The sequence below is a fragment of the Sorghum bicolor genome, chromosome 2 (genome assembly GCF_000003195.3).
Source record: "Sorghum bicolor cultivar BTx623 chromosome 2, Sorghum_bicolor_NCBIv3, whole genome shotgun sequence".
Classification (NCBI taxonomy): Eukaryota; Viridiplantae; Streptophyta; class Magnoliopsida; order Poales; family Poaceae; genus Sorghum; species Sorghum bicolor.
In genome coordinates this window covers 68,510,723-68,529,437 of record NC_012871.2, presented here as the reverse complement: position 1 = coordinate 68,529,437, position 18,715 = coordinate 68,510,723, and the positions used below count along the sequence as shown (strand labels likewise).

Sequence of the window (18,715 nt, the reverse complement as noted above, 5' to 3'; positions counted from 1 at the left end):
GAGGGGCAGCGACGCATGTGTGCGCTCCCTCTTCGGTGGGCGTCACGTGGAGTACTAGGGCCTTGTTTAGTTGTGAAAAAAAAAAATTGGATTTCGCTACTGTAGCACTTTTGTTTGTTTATGACAAATATTGTCTAATTATAGACTAACTATGGTCAAAAGATTGTCTCGCGACTTACAGTCAAACTGTGTGATTAGTTTTTGTTTTCGTTTATATTTAATACTTCATACATGTGCCGCAAGATTCAATGTGACTAAGAGATTTCGGAATGAACTAAACAAAGCCTAGCACGCATCACATGTAGGTCTTGTTTACTACTCCCTCCGTTCCAAAATGTAAGGCCTTGTTTAGATGTGAAAAAAATTTAGATTTCGCTACTGTAGTATTTTCGTTTGTTTACGATAAATATTATCTAATTATAGAATAATTAGGATCAAAAGATTCGTCTCGCGATTTACAGGTAAACTGTGCAATTAGTTTTTTTCGTCTATATTTAATGCTTCATATATGTGCCGAAAGATTCGATGTGCCGAGAAATCTTGAAAACTTTTTGGTTTTCGGGGCAAACTAAACAAGGCCTAAGTCATTCCAAAAATCTTGGAAAGTCAAACTTTTCTAAGTTTAGCCAAATTTATATGATAAAATAATTATTATTATGATACCAACTAAATATCATTAGATTCTTTTTTAACTATATTTTTATAGTATACTCACTTTACGTTACAAATCTTAGTATTTTTCTTTATAATTGTGGTCGAACATAAAAATGCTTTGACTCTCCAAGATTCTTGGAATGACTTACAATTTGGAATGGAGGGAGTAGTTCCTAAAACTTTTACAAAATGAACACTACAGCACTTTTATTTATATTTAATAAATATTGTAATTATAAATTAACTAGACTCAAATGATTCGTCTTGCAAATTACAGATAAACTACGTAAATAGTTATTTTTTATTTATATTTAATACTTCATGCATATGTCGTAAGATTTGATATGATGTAGAATCTGAACAATTTTACAATTTTTTTTAAAATTAAACAAGGCCGTAGAGTTGGAGCCCCAAATCTATTCTGGCCTAGTTCCAAAAAAAATTTGCAAAATAAACACCGTAGCACTTTCGTTTCTATTTGACAAATATTATTCAATTATAGACTAACTAGGCTCAAAAAAATTGTCTCGTAAATTAAAGATAAATTATATAATTATTTATTTTTTTATCTATATTTAATGCTTAATGTATGTGCTACAAGATTTAATTTGACAGTGGATTAAAAAAATTTGTAATTTTTTTAACTAAACAAGGGCTGGCGACCGTCCACCAGTTTCTGTTGACCGAATGACGATCCGACAATGTCTTCTTAGGTCTTGTTTAGTTTCCGTTGAAATATAAAAAGTTTTTTAAAGTTTTTCGTCACATGCATGAAGCATTAAATATAGATGAAAATAAAAACTAATTACACAGTTTGTCTGTAAATCGCGAGACGAATCTTTTAACCCTAGTTAGTCTATGATTAGACAATATTTGCCACAAACAAACGAAAGTGCTACAGTAGCGAAATCCAAAAAAATTTCACATCTAAACAAGGCCTTAATCACATGTAGAGTTGGAACCCTCAAATCTATTCTAGCGACCGTCGACCAGTTTCCTGCTGACCGAATGACGATCCCCCAAATCTCTGACAGCAGCACACGAATTCTATCACCATTAGATCGAAATCCAATCGTCACCATGATTATTGCATATATTTTATGTTAAAATTATAGCTATAGTTCATTGCAATTTCTTATTTGTTTCGCTAAAATTTGGTTTATGTTAATTTGTTATGAGAGAGAAAATAATATGTTCACTGAAAAATACTGCTAATGTAGTGGTAAAGAACAAGAGGATAATCTGCAATTTTCGAATCTAGTTATAAAAAAACTGATACCCAAAACTACAAACCTCACAAAATTTAATATATGTTGACGCAAAGAAAATTAACAAGGACCTCCCCTCCATCCAAATTGTAAGTCATTCCAAGAATTGATACTTAGTTGATATCATAATGTTATTATTCTATCGTATAAATTTGGTTAAACTTGTGATACTTTAACTCTCAAAGATTCTTGAAATGACTTATAATTTATGGAGGGAGTAGCATTTTTCCCGTAGTTAGACAAGGACCAAATATATATATAGGGAAATTTCTTTCTACACATACGTATAGTTACTCTTATCTTCAATAAACCACATTATGTATATGTTCATACTTGTTTATCGATTTGAGTACAGATTAAGATACTCTACTCCCTCCGTCCCAAAAAGAGTGTCGTTTTTGGTTTTTGTACCACAAGTTTGACTCGATTTGTAGAAAATACGTGCAATATTTATATCTCTAAATAAATTTGTTAAAAAACTAGACTTAAAGATCTTTCCAATGATATTAATTATGTATTATAAATATTAATATTTTTTACTATATATTTAGTTAAAGTTATTTCTCGAGAAGCGAAAACAACACTTATTTTGGGACGGAGGGAGTAGATCTTACCACGTGAAATTTTTTTAAAGAAATTCATATTTTTAATAAATTACTAAAATGCCACTATTATATTATATACAATAAGTATAACCACATACTCTATGTATGCATGCATACTTAACATACATATCACCCTACACGGTCTAGTATGATCATTTACTTCGTCTATATACATTTCATCCGGTCATATACACCCTAAATCTAGAGATATAGACATGAGAGTAACTACACGCGCGTGTAGAAAAAAACGCGTCAGCCAAAACTGAGCAGAAAAAATACTGAGCAGTACTGAACAATGTTCAGTATCATTCATGACTACACCTAGGACCGTGAAATACATGAAAATACTAAAACGCAAGTACCGAACGATACTGAATTTTGTTCAGTACAATAGTTTGGTGTAGAATGACACATTTTTTCTACGCGCGCGTGTAGTTACTCTCATGTCTATATCTCTTGATTTAAGGTGTATATGGTCGGACGAAATGTATATAGACGAAGTATATGATCATACTAAACCATTTAGGGTAATATATATGTTAAGTATGTATGCATACATAGAGTATATGGTTATACTTATTGTATATATAACATAGTAGTGACATTTTAGTAATATATTAAAAATATGAATTTCTTTGAAAATTTTACGCGTGGTAAGATTTAGAAGATTTAGAGTATCTTAATATGAGTATATAAACATACGCAAACTGATAAATAAATATGAACACATACATAATATGGTTTATTGAAGATGAGAGTAACTACATGTACATGTAGAAAGGAATTTTCCTATATATAAATGATGACAATTAACGAACCATATTTTTTCTATTGTTACACAAGGACAAAAAATAATATAAAGGGTGACACAAAGACAATTAACAAGTTATATTTTTTTTTCCTATAGTTAGACAAGGACGGAAAGTTAATATATATATTGACACAAAGTCAATGATACAAATCAATTTGTCTATAGTTAGACCAAGACAAAAAAATAATATAAATGTCGACACAAAGATAATTAACAAGTCATATTTTTTTCTATAGTTAGACAAGGACAAAAAAATAATATATTATAAAATGAGGCATTTTTTTCTATAGTCGCTGCTGTCCAGGGGGCACAGGAGGAAATGAAATAAGAGCAGACACGCGGAACTGCTTGTCATTTGTCAACGACATGGGAAAAAACAACATATAGGTGGGGATCAAACGGTCAACGATGGACAGACCCGGCGATCGGCCGGATGAACAGAAAACCGCGTGCCGAAGAGAGACAAAAGCACACGGTTGTCCTGTAGCATTTCTAACCTGGCGGGAACTACAGATGGAGGATATAAGATGCAACCTGTCAGAGGCAACTTCAAGCCGAGATTTGATGGAGAGAATTTTCAAACTGGGCCTTGTTTAGTTCCGAAAAGTGAAAAGTTTTCGGTACTGTAGCACTTTCGTTTGTTTGTGATAAATATTATCCAATCATGGACTAACTAGAATCAAAAGATTCGTCTCGTGATTTACAGCTAAACTGTGTAATTAGTTTTTGTTTTCGTCTATATTTAATGTTTCATGCATGTGACACAAAATTCGATGTGACGGAGAATTTTGAAAACTTTTTGGTTTTCAGGGTGAACTAAACAAGGCCCAAGGCCCTGGATGCGAAGAAACAGGTCACAGTCATTGTAGTGCTGTGGCTCTTGTGGGGAGAAAGGGATAGGAGGAGGGAACAAGGAAGGAGCCGGGCGCCTGCTGAAACCTCATACATCACGGCGTTTCAGGCGGATACATATCTGAATATGCCCAAGGAGAAGCTATTGTCGGAAAGTAGACAGAGAAGTCAGTGGGCAAAACCGAGACAGGGCGAACTGACGATAAAACTCTGATGGAGCTTTTAACCCAAGTCGGAAGGATCGGGGATGGGGCTTCGTCATCAGGGATGCTCAGGGTGCGGTGTTCAGAGCCGGAGCGGGCGGTGAAGGCTTCCTGATGGATGCGTTACATATACTAGTCCTTGCCTGTTATGCAGGGATGAAAGGAGGCAATCAGTATGGAAGTGCAGAACGTATACAATTCCAAGCAGCGATCATGAATTTATTTCTTACAGAATTAGCGTTTGTAAGCGTGATTGTAATAAAGTGGCACATGCTCTTGCCAGAGTTGGGTGTAGCCTTCCTAGTGGCACAAAAAACCGCTTGGGATCATGTACCTCAGGAGTTTGAGGGGTCGGTGAGCAGCGATTTGACTGTGTCCGATGAGTAATAGATTTGCTCTAAATTCAAAAGAGAGAGAGAGAGAGAGAGAGAGAGAGAGAGAGAGAGAGAGTAAAGAACTAATAGCACAACAGCAAACAAATTTTCGCGGACCAACTTATTGTCAACACTGACACGAAAGTTTTATGATCCATACATACGACATGAGTAGAGTAAACTATCACCGAACAAAAGAACACGGCGGCCGTGGTTCACTTCTTGGCGATCACCGCGCCGTGGTGGAGCGCCTCGGCGAGCCTCTGCAGCGCTGCGTGCGACGACCCGCCCTCCTCCACGGCCTTCCGGCACACGGCCTTCATATCCGCGGTCTTCTCCCTCGCCCTCCTCCCCTGCTCGCCGTCGGCGTCCATCAGGGACCGCACCGCGCGCTCGAGCTCCGCGGCCTCCACGAAGTTGTCCCGCTTCCTGTCCACCTTGAGCGGCACGGCCACGCCCATATCGGCCACCAGCTCCAGCGCGTTCAGGTGCTGCTCCGCGTACAGCGGCCACGGCACCACCGGCACGCCGTGCCACAGGCTCTCCAGCACCGAGTTCCATCCGCCGTGCGTCACGAAGCCGCCCACGGCGGGGTGCGCCAGGATGTCCTTCTGCGGCGCCCACGTCGGCCACACCAGGCCCTTGCCCTTGGTCCTCTCCAAGAACCCCTCCGGCAGGAGCTCGTCGAGGTTCGCGTCCGTCGGGTGCTCCGCCCCGTCTGGGGCGCCGGCGCCGGAGCCGGACGCGTCCGAAGGTGGGCCCCGCAAGACCCACAGGAACCGGTGTCCGCACCGCTCGAGCGCGGCCGTGATCTCCACCACCTGCGACGGATCGAACCAGCCCAGGCTCCCGAAGCAGAGGAACACCACTGACCCCGGCGGCTGCGCATCCAGCCACGCGACGCATTCGTGAGACGGCGAGCGGTCGCCGAGCGACAGCACGGGGCCGATCGGGTACACCGGCGGCGCGGGGCGACCGGGCACGCACCGCCCCCCGGCGACGGCCGCTAGCGGCCCCGGCTCGAGCTCGTCCGCGGTGTTGGCGATGATCCCCGTGGCGTCCATGAAGCGATCGCCGAGGCGCACGAACCAGGCGTAGTTGGGGCTCTTCTTGTCCACCACGGGGCACGGCATGGACTCCGGCGGCACCGGCGGCAGGCCGGGCACCTGCACCTCCCCTTCCACCTCGTCGAACTCCACGGGGACGGACTCGTGGAGCACGGGCAGGTGCAGCATGAGCGCGAGCAGGGCGGCCGTGGACGACATGAAGACGTAGGACGGCACCCCGAGGCCCCGCGCCACGTCGACCAGGGGCGCGGCGAAGATGTCGAGCACGAGCGCGGCGACGGGGCACGACATGGCGGCCACGGCGTCCCTGACGTGCGGCGCGTGGAGGGCGATGTACCGCGCGATGAACTCCTCGACCCCCGCGGCGTCCGAGGGCGCCTCCACGGCGGGGAGGCGGTGGAAGCGGATGTCCAGCCCGGACGCGGCCTCGCGGCGCACGTGAGCCTCCACCTCGGAGGTGGCCTCGGCGGTGGGCGGGCGCATGACGAGCAGGGTGATGGTGAAGGCCTTGCCGCCGCCGCCGCTGAGGAGGACGCGCTTGCAGGACTCGAGCATGGACATGAGGTGGCCGGTGCCCCACTCCGGCAGGAGCACCAGCGCGGGCGCCGCCATGGGAACAACCGTCGGTGTAAGGCTGTAGCCGTAACTCTAACTTCACTGCTTTTCCTTTTCACTGCTCGCGAATTGCAGTACTAATAATATAGCTAGGATGAAACGAATGTGATTGCAGATTGCTGAACAGCCAATCGACAGTGACTGGCACTGATCGGTGGTGGAGGGTGATCACCCACCCCACCCCCCGGATGGCAGGATGGGCGAGCACGGGACTTGGAAGTTGAAACCGTACTCTCTTCAGCAGATTCGGCAGGTGCTTCTTGGTCTGATTAGGATAGCGCATCACTTTTCTGCGTAGACTTGGTCTGGTTAAGACATTGTTTAGTTCCAATTTTTTGTCAAATGAACTAATTAAACTCAAAAGATCGGTCTTGTAAGTTACAGAAAAACTATGTAATTAGTTATTTTTATCTATATTTAAAGCTCAATGTATGTGCCGCAAGATTCAATATGATGTAGAATCTTGTAAACTTTTGGTTTTTTTGAGTATATCACAAGATTTGATGTGACGAAAAAATTAAAAGCCTAGGCGCGCATGTGATGCCATATATCGCGAGGCATCGCAATTCATAGGTGTCGCAGCGCCGTCGAACGGTTCAAGCCGCTGCAACGCTCCAGCTTGGACCGTGGCTGTCCAGGCTTTTAGGTGGGAGTGATCTGGTCCTCGTGTCATTTCTCTGAAGGTCCGTGTCAAAAATATGTTTCCACTTCCCCCGTGGAAATCATGTCCGCTTGGCTCTCCGGCTGGGCGTGGAATTGCGGAGGTGGGCGCCGACACAAACTCGGCAATGACACGACCCACCATCCCAACAAATCTATATTTCTTTCATACACCGGTAGAAGCATATCTTAACATGCAATAAAGCAAACCATTCATATCACCTCTTACTAAGGCCTTATTTAGTTGGCAAAATTATAAGATTTCAGGTACTATAGCATATTCGTTTGTATTTAACAAATATTATTTGATCATGGATTAATTAGGCTCAAAAGATTCGTCTCATAAATTATAGATAAATTATGTAATTAGTTTTTGTTTTTTTTTATATATTCAATACTCTAAACATGTGCCACAAAATTCGATGTGATGAGAAATCTAAAATTTTTGGTAAATTTTTTGAAACTAAAAAGGCCTAACTAATGGTATCATCTGTCGTATCATCGCACTAACTTTTAACCCTTTAAGGCCCTGTCTCCACAAAAAAAAATTGCATCCATCTCATCGAATCTTTGGACACATACATAAAACATTAAATGTAGATAAAAAAATAAACTAATTACACAGTTTGGTTGAAAATCGTGAGACGAATCTTTTAAGCCTAGTTAGTCTATGATTAGCCTTAAGTGCTACAGTAACCCACATGTGCTAATGACAGATTAATTATACTTAATAGATTCGTCTTGCAATTTCCTGACGAGTTATGTAATTTGTTTTTTTATTAGTTTCTAAAAACCTCTCTCGACATTTTTCCGACATATCCGATGTGACATCCAAAAATTTTTCATCTTCATTCTAAAAAGGCCCTGATTGCAAGCTATCCACACCTTCACTCAATCGAGCAGCTGCAGGCTGCAGCCTGTCATGTAGCGACCAGGACGCTGACAGACGCACGGCGCTGTACATACTTTATACTCCCTCTATTCCTTAAATTCTTAGAGATGTTTTAAGTCAAAAATTTCAAACTTTAACTGAACTTCAGAAAAAAAAACGCTAACATTTGTAATATCAAATTAGTATTATTATATTTATCATAGAATATAATTTTATAAGATATGAATTTTATGTCATAGATATTGATGCTTTTTTTCTAAAGTTGGTCAAATTTTAAAAAAATTTGATTAACATGGATTCTAAGAATTGAAATTTTCAGGGATGGAGGGAGTATAAGGGTCTTGTTTAGTTGGAGAGTGAAAAGGTTTTAGGTATCACATCGGATGTTTTATAAGATATTGGAAGTAGTATTTGGATACCAATAAAAAAACTAATTACATAACTCGTCTAGAAACTGCGAGACGAATTTACTAAGTCTAATTAACCTATCGTGAGCATATGTTGATTACTGTAGCACCTAAGGCCAATTAAAGTGTGTAATTAGTTTATTTTTTTTTATATTTAATACTTGATGCGTGTGTTCAAATATTTGATGTGATGGGTGCAAATTATTGGATAGGGAGCAAACAAGGCCGAGGAAATGCCATGCACGAAAAAAATAGTTGGGCCAGCTACAAGGTCAGAACTTTAAAGCTTGGCGGGCCGACCCACGTGCAGTTGCAATGCTGGCCTGCTGGCCTGAACAGTGGAAGCAGCAACGCAGGGACAACTACATCAGGGCCAAGGGGCCAAAGCGTGAGTCCACCACAAAAAAGGTTGAGAATTAGTTTAAAAAAATTTACAAAACTTTTTAGATTTCTTGTCATATCAATGCGGCACATACATAGTGTATTAAATATAAATAAAAAAATAATTAATTACATAGTTTAACTGCAATTTACAAGACAAATTTTTTAAGTCTAGCTAATTCATAATTAAACAATATTTGTCGAATACAAACGAAAATGCTACCGTATCTATTTTGTCAATTTTTTGGAACTAAACAAAGCCTAGGTTGTAAGGCAAAAACAAGTCGGAGTCAGTGAAATGGAGCTCATAATTGTGGTGGATCCAAAGAAATTAATTTCGCTCGAGGGCATGTAATTCAGGGGGTGTTTAGTTCTTTTTTTTAGAAAAAAAAAATAGGTTTTCGTCCATTATTTTGCAAAATGAAACTAAACACAATGCAAAAATTTTGGTAAAAATGTAGTTATTCTCCATTTTGGATTTTGGTCTTAGGAGGCAAAAAAACCCAAAATGAGCCTCAAAAAGCTTCATGAGGACAATAAATTTTGTATTTTGGATGAAACTAAACATGACTCTAAAAATGTTGGCATTTTATATTTTATCACTTCAAAGTAGTTGATATTTTGCATTTTGGATTCTACGAACACCCCTTAGCTTTCAGCCGCTACATCAGCCGGGCGTGGTCACGCTCTCGGCCTCACACAGTAGGCACACAGCATTTCGGACCATGGTGCGCGAGCAACAGCAAGGTTGAGAAGAGCCGAAGACAACCGTGATTCCCCCACAACAACATAAAAGACCATCACCGCCTAATCTCAATTCCTTCATCGCTGCTGGAAAACGAACCGGCAGTGGAAAAAAAAAGACAGTGATATGGTTTTGTTATCATAGCCGGTTGCCCCAACCTATCAAATCTGATCCAAGAGAATTCGTATTTGAATTTTGGGCTTGTAAACCATATTAAATTAAAAAGTTATCAAATTAAAATATATGATGTGATTCATCTAATGAGGTTTGTTTCATATTATAAATATTAATACTTTATATAGCAAAAAAAATATTTGAACAAACTTAGAATTTGTTGACTACTTGAAGTGCGAGATGTGCACTTAAATGAGGGAGCAGATCTCTTTAAACTGTACAGTATTGATAAAAGAATTATCTTAACAGCGATTTTTTTACGAAAAATAGCTATCACTATTCACTATTAGTTCAAGCCTCAAACAGACAGTGATAGGTAGACTATCACTGCCTCGTTTAGGCCTTGTTTAGTTCACCCCAAAAACTAAAAAAAAATTAAGATTCCCCGTCACCTTGTGGAACATACATAGATCATTAAATATAGATAAAAACATAAACTAATTGTAAAGTTTGCTTGTAAATCGCAAGAGGAATTTTTTTAGCCTAATTAGTCTATGATTGAACAATAATTTGCCAAATAAAAATAAAAATGCTACAGTATTTAAAACCAAAAAAATTGGAAACTAAACAAGGCCTAATTGACACCCAAAAACATTTCATCATGTTCCATCAAATATTTAGACGCATGCATAGAGCATTAAATATAGATAAAAAATAACTAATTGCATAGTATGCATGAAATCCTCGAGACGAATCTTTTAAACCTAATTAGTCTATGATTAGTCATATTGTTACAATAAACATATGCGCGAATGACGGATTAATTAGGCTTCATAAATTTATCTCACGATTTCCAAATGAGTTATGTAACTAGTTTTTTTAATTAGTATCCTAAAACCCCTTCTAACATCCTATGAAATATCCGATATGGCAACTGCAAACTTTTCATCCACGAACTAAGGTGCACTCAAAAACCCAAAAGTTTACAAGATTTCTCATCACATCAAATCTTGCGGCACATGTATAGAGTATTAAATATAGATAAAAAATTATTAATTACATATAGTCTATAAATGGACAATATTTATTAAATAAAAACAAAAACGTTACAGTGTCAAAATCTAGAAAAAATTTGGGTCTAAACTAAACAAGGGCAAATATCCAATAAAAACCTATATATATTCCTTGATAAGTATACCCATGACTATAGGCACCCCCAACATGTACTAGCTCCTTTAGGTTCTGACAATACAACCCCTTCCTCTGGTGAGACTGCCGCTACGTCCTATGGCTACAGTAGCAGTTGACTCAAAATAATTAAGTAACTGATTTCTAAATAATATCCAATGCATATCTAACGAGACAACGTTCAACTCCTAAAATTCTTAGATGGCCTCTTACTGCAAAGTTTAACGAGCCTATTCGTTGGTCTGAAAAGTTATGGTTAAAATTACTATTAGCTTATTTATTAATTATGAGAGAAAAACATTGTTGACCGGTAGAAAAAGTGCGGCTAAGTATAATACTTGTGTTGACTGTGTAGTACTCCCTCCATAAAAAAACAAACAATTCTAATACAATATCACATTTTAATATCTTAAATTTGATTAATTATAGATAAAAAGTATCAATATTTATGATATTAAATAAATATCATTAAATTGATTATTGAATGTATTTTTATAATAAATGGATTTAGAACCATATAAATAAATGAACACTATTCATTTAGTAACTATTTTTTTGGTACGCAAACCATATAGTTGTATGTCTAACCTTTACCCTTATAAGTTATAACCCAACACTATTTGCTGCTCCCTTCTGAAGCTATTTCTGTCCCTTCGAATGACAATCGACAAATAGCAGCAGCAGCAGCAGCTAAATCTTATCCCTTCGGCCTTCCTCCGTGTATTATCCTTTACCCTTTCCTATTCTTTCTGTCAGTGACCTATTTCATTGTTCATGTTAAATAGTGCATAAACCCTATGCCCATGACTAGTGCCACACCATGCACATGAACAATGAACGGCATACACAGACCCGGTGTTGCGCCACGCACATGAACAGTAACTACCTGAACAGTGCCACATCATGCACATAAACATTACTTCATGTGTATGAATAGTACCCATCGTTATGTAGCCAGGTCCTGTTTAGTTCCAAAAATTCCCAATTCGTTCCATTATATTGAATCTTTGAATGCATCAATGGAGTATTAAATATAGATAAAATGGTAACTAATTGCATAGTTCGCACAAAATTTTTGAAATGAATTTTTTGAGCTTAATTAGTTCATGATTAAACACTAATTGATAAATAAAATAAAAATACTACAGTGACCAAATTTAAAAAATTTTGCGAATTAAACATGGCCTAACTCCTATTGTATGATACATCCTGCATGCTTGGTACAATGTTATTATTATTATATACCTTTGTTGAATAGGGATCCAATCAAATAAGAACTCCCCTTTATATACCTATAGGTATTCTAGAAAATGTATTTAGTTTAGAATTGTCAAATATTTATCTTCGTCTCCAAGATCATTTGTTTTGTCAGCCTACTTTTTACCAGTCAGTTCAGTTAATTCAAAATTCTAATATATATAATTATTTTACTGTTTTAATCAACTCAGCTTAGCCCGTGCAGTTGCGCGGGGTTTCGGCTAGTTTTTTAGATAGAGAGCGCAACAAGAATGTGTGGTGCCAAATCAGCCACGGCATGTGGTTTGCAGTGACATGATGCCGAGGGTGAAGGGTTAGCTAGACCACTCATGCATAGATACATATACATTCCCCTCCAGCCTCCATCCATATTTATATTGCGCACAACGAAGATTCCTGGCGTACCTCTACCTCGATCTATCCACGTACGGGAATGGACCCCTACTACGTACGGGCATGGGCGGATCTATATACACACTGCAGTGGGTGTGTCCGAACCTACAAATATATAAAAAAAACAGTGATTATAGTTAAATTTTCACCATATTTGCACCCACATAGTAAAATTATACGCACCCACAAGGCAAGTGCACCAGCATCGTATTTGCTCTAGCTCCGCCACTGCATACGGGCACAAAACCAGACTTCACTTCACCCGTAGTACTACATTCTATGCACTATTCCACTCACATCACATGTTGTACCTTGTCATGCACTTGTGATCGATCGGTAGCTTGTCTAATCGCGTCGGGCGTGTTTGGTTCCGTGGGCTGAAGTTTTATACCCGTTTGGTAAGGCGTCGGTTGAGCCGTTTAAAGCTATTTTGCAAGTGAAATAGAATGACTTCACTAATGCACTCACAATGCAGACTCTATCATAGAGTCTAAAGTTATTTATTACCTCGAATAATGTGGACTTAGAGTCTTATTTTTTCTACCTCTTTCTTCAATAAATATGCTGCCACATCAGCAAAATAACATAAATAGTATGTAATTAATTGTTTTGGACTCTATGATAGAGTCTTGCATTGTGACTGCCCTAAGGGCCTATCATAGAGTCTAAAGTTATTTATTACCTCGAACGATGTGGACTTAGAGTCTAAATAAGACTTGGAGTCTTATTTTTTCTACCTCTTTCTTCAATAAATATGCTGCCACATCAGCAAAATACCATAAATAATATGTAATTAATTGTCTTGGACTCTGTGATAGAGTCTTGCATTGTGAGTGGCCTAATGAAGTCACTAAAAACATATTATTATAGAGCTTTAGGATGTGAAAAAGCAAAAAATAGTAGCTTTTTAGGTTTCACCTCATTCTACGTGGCATTTTATGAGAGCACATATTAATAAATGAGTTGTTTTGCCAAACCATTTACCAAAATGGCTCCAGCTGCACCGATAAAACTTTTCATGGAGCTGAAGCTCCTAAAAATAGCTTCACTGGTAAAGTAGAGCCATGTCAAACAAGACCTTATTAGTCCTGTCATATCAAACGTTGACACTAATTTAGAGTATTAAATATAAACAAGTTATAAAATTAATTGTATAGTTTATAGCTAATTTACAAGGTGAATTTATTAAACCTAATTAATGTATAATTGATAATATGGTGTTACAATAAATATAATCTATGTTCTCGCCGGCCAGTGTCAGATTGCCATGGCCAATGGGGAATAACGTCCTTCTCCCGAAGTCCACTGTCCCCCAGCCTCTAGGTGAGCAGTCGGCGGCGGCTTTCATGTGCATGAGATTAGTTGGAAAGAGAGTACAGTACTAGTACTAGTAGAATCTACAGTAGGTGAGTACAGTACTAGTAGAATCTTATAGCTTTGTTTAGTTTCGAAATTTTTTTAGTTTTGGAGACTATAGTATTTTTATTTTTATTTAACAAATATTATTTAATTATGGAGTGCCGTATTTAAAATATTCATCTCGTAATTTATAGATAAGCTGAGCAATTAGTTTTTATTTTTATCTATATTTAGTGTTCCATGTATGTGCTGTAAAATTTGATGTGATGAGAATCTTGAAAAGTTTTTGATTTTTAAGTCAACTAAGGCCTTGTTTAGTTCCAAAATATTTTGCAAAATCGACACTGTAGCTTTTTCGTTTGTATTTGACAAATATTATCCAATTATAGACTAACTAGGCTCAAAAGATTCGTTTCGTCAATTTCGACCAAACTGTGCAATTAGTTTTTAATTTTATCTATATTTAATACTTCATGCATGTGTCTAAAGATTCGATGTGACGGGGAATCTAAAAAATTTTGCAAAATTTTTTGGAACTAAACAAGGCCTAAACAAAGCAAGCGACAGAGTAGAATCTTATAAAGCGGCCCTGTCGCGCAGCCGCCGCAACTACCGTGGTTGGTGCCATTCCTTCGTTGGGTTATCTAGGCCCGTTTAGTGGCAGAAATTTTTGTAAAATGGTTATGAGAGTTATTGGTTTATATTTGATAATTATTATTTAATTATATACTAAATAAGATAAAAAAATTATCTCATAAATTATAAATAAATTATATATTTTTATTTATATTTAATATTTTATTAATATGCTGTAAGATTTGATGTGTCAGCTTTTAAAAAAATTTGTAAATTTTTTGGAACTAAACAACCCCCTACGGTCTTGGAGCCAGTCATCGCCGTTCACACCCATTCTAGTCTAGACATAAAGGATGGCATAAAAGAACTTTCTCTGCCTCCAAAGGTAAGATTCTAGATTTGAAATCTAACTATCTTAAATTCGATCATATTTATTGAAAATAGTATCAACTTGTATGACCCTAAAAGACCGATATGCTATATCTCATTTGAGTGATTCATCACATAAATTACTATTTATTTTCCTCCTCCTGATGGATCATTGCTCATCTTCCTTCTCACCTTTGCTACTGTCCGCCGCCTCGTCACGACCTCCTTCTTCCCCTCCACGATCTCTGACTTCCACGGCGAACTCTGGCCATCAAATCCTTGCCTCGACCAAACCTGGTCATCTCCACCGCCACTAGGGCCACTACTGCCCGACCTCCTACCTCCTCGGAGCCTCCCTTCTAAGGCCGCCAAATTTAGAGAAGTTGACCACATGGTGTCCTTGGATTGGGTGAACAAAAATAAAATGAGGGAAAGACTCCAACCACACGAGTGAGGGATAGCTTTTATCAAACAGATACACTATGAAAATATATTTAATGACAGATATATTAGTATGATAAATATTGTTACTTTTTAGATAAAGTTAATCAAATTTCATACTGTTTAACCTAGCACTATTCTAGATTTGCACCCTTTCCAGAATGAGAAAGTAGTACTCGATTTGATGCTGCCTCCCACTTTGATTCCTTCTAGACAGCGATAGAAGACTGCTTTTTTCCCTCAATGCACACAAGGGTTGCGCGTTGTAGTGTTCAGAAGAAGGCGCAAAACGAGTTTGACACGTGCGCTTACGTGGCACCGACCTGGAACAATCGAAGGGGACCGGACTGTCAACGCACTAGACTCTGCAGAGACAGCCCCCAATCCTTTTCCCCGGCCTCGATCCAGACTAGACTATTTGAAGTCCCCTTCTGCTCGACCAGCACGCCGCAGTTTGAGCATGTTCAGTTCAGACTGAACCAGCTCGTACAGTTAGCTAGCGTCGCAACACAAGCATTTGGTCAGGACAGGAGGCGCGGAATGGCGAGCCTCAACGTGCTGCTCCTCCCTGAGCCCGGCTCCGGCCACCTCATGTCGCTCATCGAAGCTGGGAAGCGCCTGCTCGGCCACTGCGCCGGCGCCGGAGACGACGAGTTCACGGTGACCGTCCTCGTCGTGCAGCCGCCGACGCCAGAGTCGGCGTCCGAGGTGGGCGCGCACGTGCGGCGCGTCGCGGCGTCCGGCATTGGCGTCCGGTTCCATCACCTCCCGGCCGTGGAACCCCCCGCGGACTGCGCGGGCGACCTGCAGGAGTTCAAGTCGCGCTACATGGAGCTCTACAAGCCACACGTGGAGGCCGCGGCGCGGGAGCTCGGCGCCGCGGCGCTCGTGGTCGACTTCTTCGCCACCACCGTGCTCGACGTGGCGCGCGAGCTCGCCGTGCCGACGTACGTCTACTTCACCTCCACCGCCGCGCTGCTCGCGCTCATGCTGAGGCTGCCGGCCCTCGACAAGACGGTCGCCGTCGACTTCGAGACGTTTAAGGGCACGGTGGACGTCCCGGGCTTGCCTCCCGTGCCCGCGGGGAACATCCCCGGGTTCCTGGGACGCAAGGACTGCCCCAACTTCACGTGGTTCGTGTACCACGGCAGACGTTTCATGGACGCCGACGGCATCATCGTCAACACGGTGACCCAGCTCGAGCCGGGGCTTCTCGCCGCCATCGCGGAAGGACGGTGCGTCCCGGGACGACCGGCGCCGCCGCTGTACCCGATCGGCCCGGTGCTGAACCTCGGCGTGGAAAATGCCGCGTCCGACGACGAGGCGTGCGTCCGGTGGCTCGACGCGCAGCCGCGGGCGTCGGTGGTGTTCCTCTGCTTCGGGAGCCTTGGCTGGTTCGACGCCGCCAAGGCGCGGGAGGTCGCCACGGGGCTGGAGCGGAGCGGGCACCGGTTCCTGTGGGCGCTGCGCGGGCCTCCCGCGGCGGCCGGGTCGCGGCACCCGTCGGACGCCGACCTAGACGAGCTCCTCCCCGCGGGGTTCCTGGAGCGGACCAAGGACAGGGGCCTCGTGTGGCCTCGGTGGGCGCCGCAGAAGGCGGTGCTCTCGCACGGGGCCGTGGGCGGCTTCGTGACCCACTGCGGGTGGAACTCGACGATGGAGAGCCTGTGGCACGGCGTGCCGCTGGCGCCGTGGCCGCTGTACGCGGAGCAGCGCCTGAACGCGTTCGAGCTCGTGTCCGTCATGGGCGTGGCCGTGGCGATGGAGGTGGAGGTGGACAGGAGCCGTGACAACTTCGTCGAGGCCGAGGAGCTGGAGCGCGCGGTGAGGGCCCTCATGGGCGGCGGCGAGGAGGGGCGGAAGGCGCGGGAGAAGGCCGCGGAGATGAAGGCCGCGTGCCGCAGGGCCGTGGAGGAGGGCGGGTCGTCGTACGTGGCGCTGGAGAGGCTGCGTGATGCGATTCGCAAGGCTGCAAATGCGACAACTGCTCATTTGGTGAAGGCGCCGCTCATTTGAGTGAGCCCACGAGTCCAGATGTTCGCACATCCATATCGACGGGGGCGTCCGTGGTTGAGCTTGCCGGCGTCCGCACACACACATTACACCAATTTGCAGCTACAGCTTAGGCCGTTTGGATGTAGTTGAATTCAAATCAATTCACATGTGTCGAGATAGATTTGAGTGGAACTTGAACTAAATTCTACTCGAACCCACACCAATATACATGGATTGAAGTGAATCCGACTACATTCAAACAAGGCTTTATCGGTGTCGGTAATTGTCTTGTGTATCTTCATGTCTACTCTCGCTCGGTGGTTACATTACATCCCTTGTCCAGTGCTTCTATATTTTTTGAAAAATAACTTTAACTAAATATATATTAAATATTAATTTGGAGCTATAATTATAATAGTTAGAAAGATTTTTGAAACAAATCTATTTAGTGATATAAATATTATTACTCCTATCGAAAATTATAAGTCATTTTAAGAATTTTGAGAGTCAAAATATCTTAAGTTTTATCAAATTTATATGGTAGGATAATAACATTTATGATATGAACTAAGTATCATTAGGTTCTTCATTAATTATATTTTATAGTATATTTATTTGATGTTATAAAACTTCGTAATTTTTCCTATAATTTTAGTCAAATTTAAGATACTTTGACTCTTTAAAATTTTTAAAGTAACTTAAAATTTAAGAGGAAGGATGATATAAATATTATTACTCCTATCGTAAATTATAAGTCATTTTAAGAATTTTGAGAGTCAAAATATCTTAAGTTTTATCAAATTTATATGGTAGGATAATAACATTTATGATATTAACTAAGTATCATTAGGTTCTTTATAATTATATTTTATAGTATATTTATTTGATGTTATAAAACTTCGTAATTTTTACTATAATTTTGGTCAAATTTAAGATACTTTGACTCTTTAAAATTTTAAAAGTAACTTAAAATTTAAGAGGAAGGAAGTATGTATTTTATATGAATTAAGTTAAATTTGTGGTACAGAAATTAATAACAATAATTAATTTGGAACGGAGTGAGGACCCGCTTCCATCTACTCCATGTCACTTCATCGTCATCGATTATTGCTCAAATAATTAGAGCACACCTTTGTCGATATTTCATCACCGACACCGGGGGCAGTCGCACGCGGTACATGGACAGGACAGTTGACGCCGATTCCATTAAGTGCAGTCAGAATGCAGTCTAAAGTTATTTATTAATTCAAACAATGTGGATTTAGAGTCTAAGGCCAGTCTCAGTGAGGGTTTCACCAGGATGTCATGCATATTTATTAGAGCGTCATGTCAACAGAATTGCACTTTTTGCATAAAACAAAGAGGAGAGTGAAGGAAGCTGCGGGCATTGTTTCCCACGCGGTGAAATGGAATGAAATCCCCACTGAGGGCTAAATCGTTTTACCATCTTGCATATGATCCAATTATTTTGCAGTAATTAAATGTTTTG

At 40.9% G+C, this 18,715-nt stretch overlaps 2 protein-coding genes across 2 annotated transcripts; one reads left to right on the top strand and one right to left on the bottom strand.

The window, feature by feature from the left end:
• Nucleotides 4,736-6,888, bottom strand: LOC8080720 (anthocyanidin 3-O-glucosyltransferase 2). The gene has a single exon (XM_002460693.2). It carries the CDS (start codon nt 6,444-6,446, stop codon nt 4,983-4,985), a length of 1,464 nt encoding a protein of 487 aa, XP_002460738.1. The 5' UTR covers nt 6,447-6,888; the 3' UTR covers nt 4,736-4,982.
• Nucleotides 15,369-17,533, top strand: LOC8080719 (UDP-glycosyltransferase 88B1). Its single transcript, XM_002462856.2, has one exon. It carries the CDS (start codon nt 15,475-15,477, stop codon nt 17,245-17,247), a length of 1,773 nt encoding a protein of 590 aa, XP_002462901.2. The 5' UTR covers nt 15,369-15,474; the 3' UTR covers nt 17,248-17,533.

Bases quoted from the DNA above. Each gene is read 5' to 3' on its own strand.
- LOC8080720 (XM_002460693.2), bottom strand. From the start codon at position 6,446: ATGGCGGCGCCCGCGCTGGTGCTCCTGCCGGAGTGGGGCACCGGCCAC.
- LOC8080719 (XM_002462856.2), top strand. From the start codon at position 15,475: ATGCACACAAGGGTTGCGCGTTGTAGTGTTCAGAAGAAGGCGCAAAAC.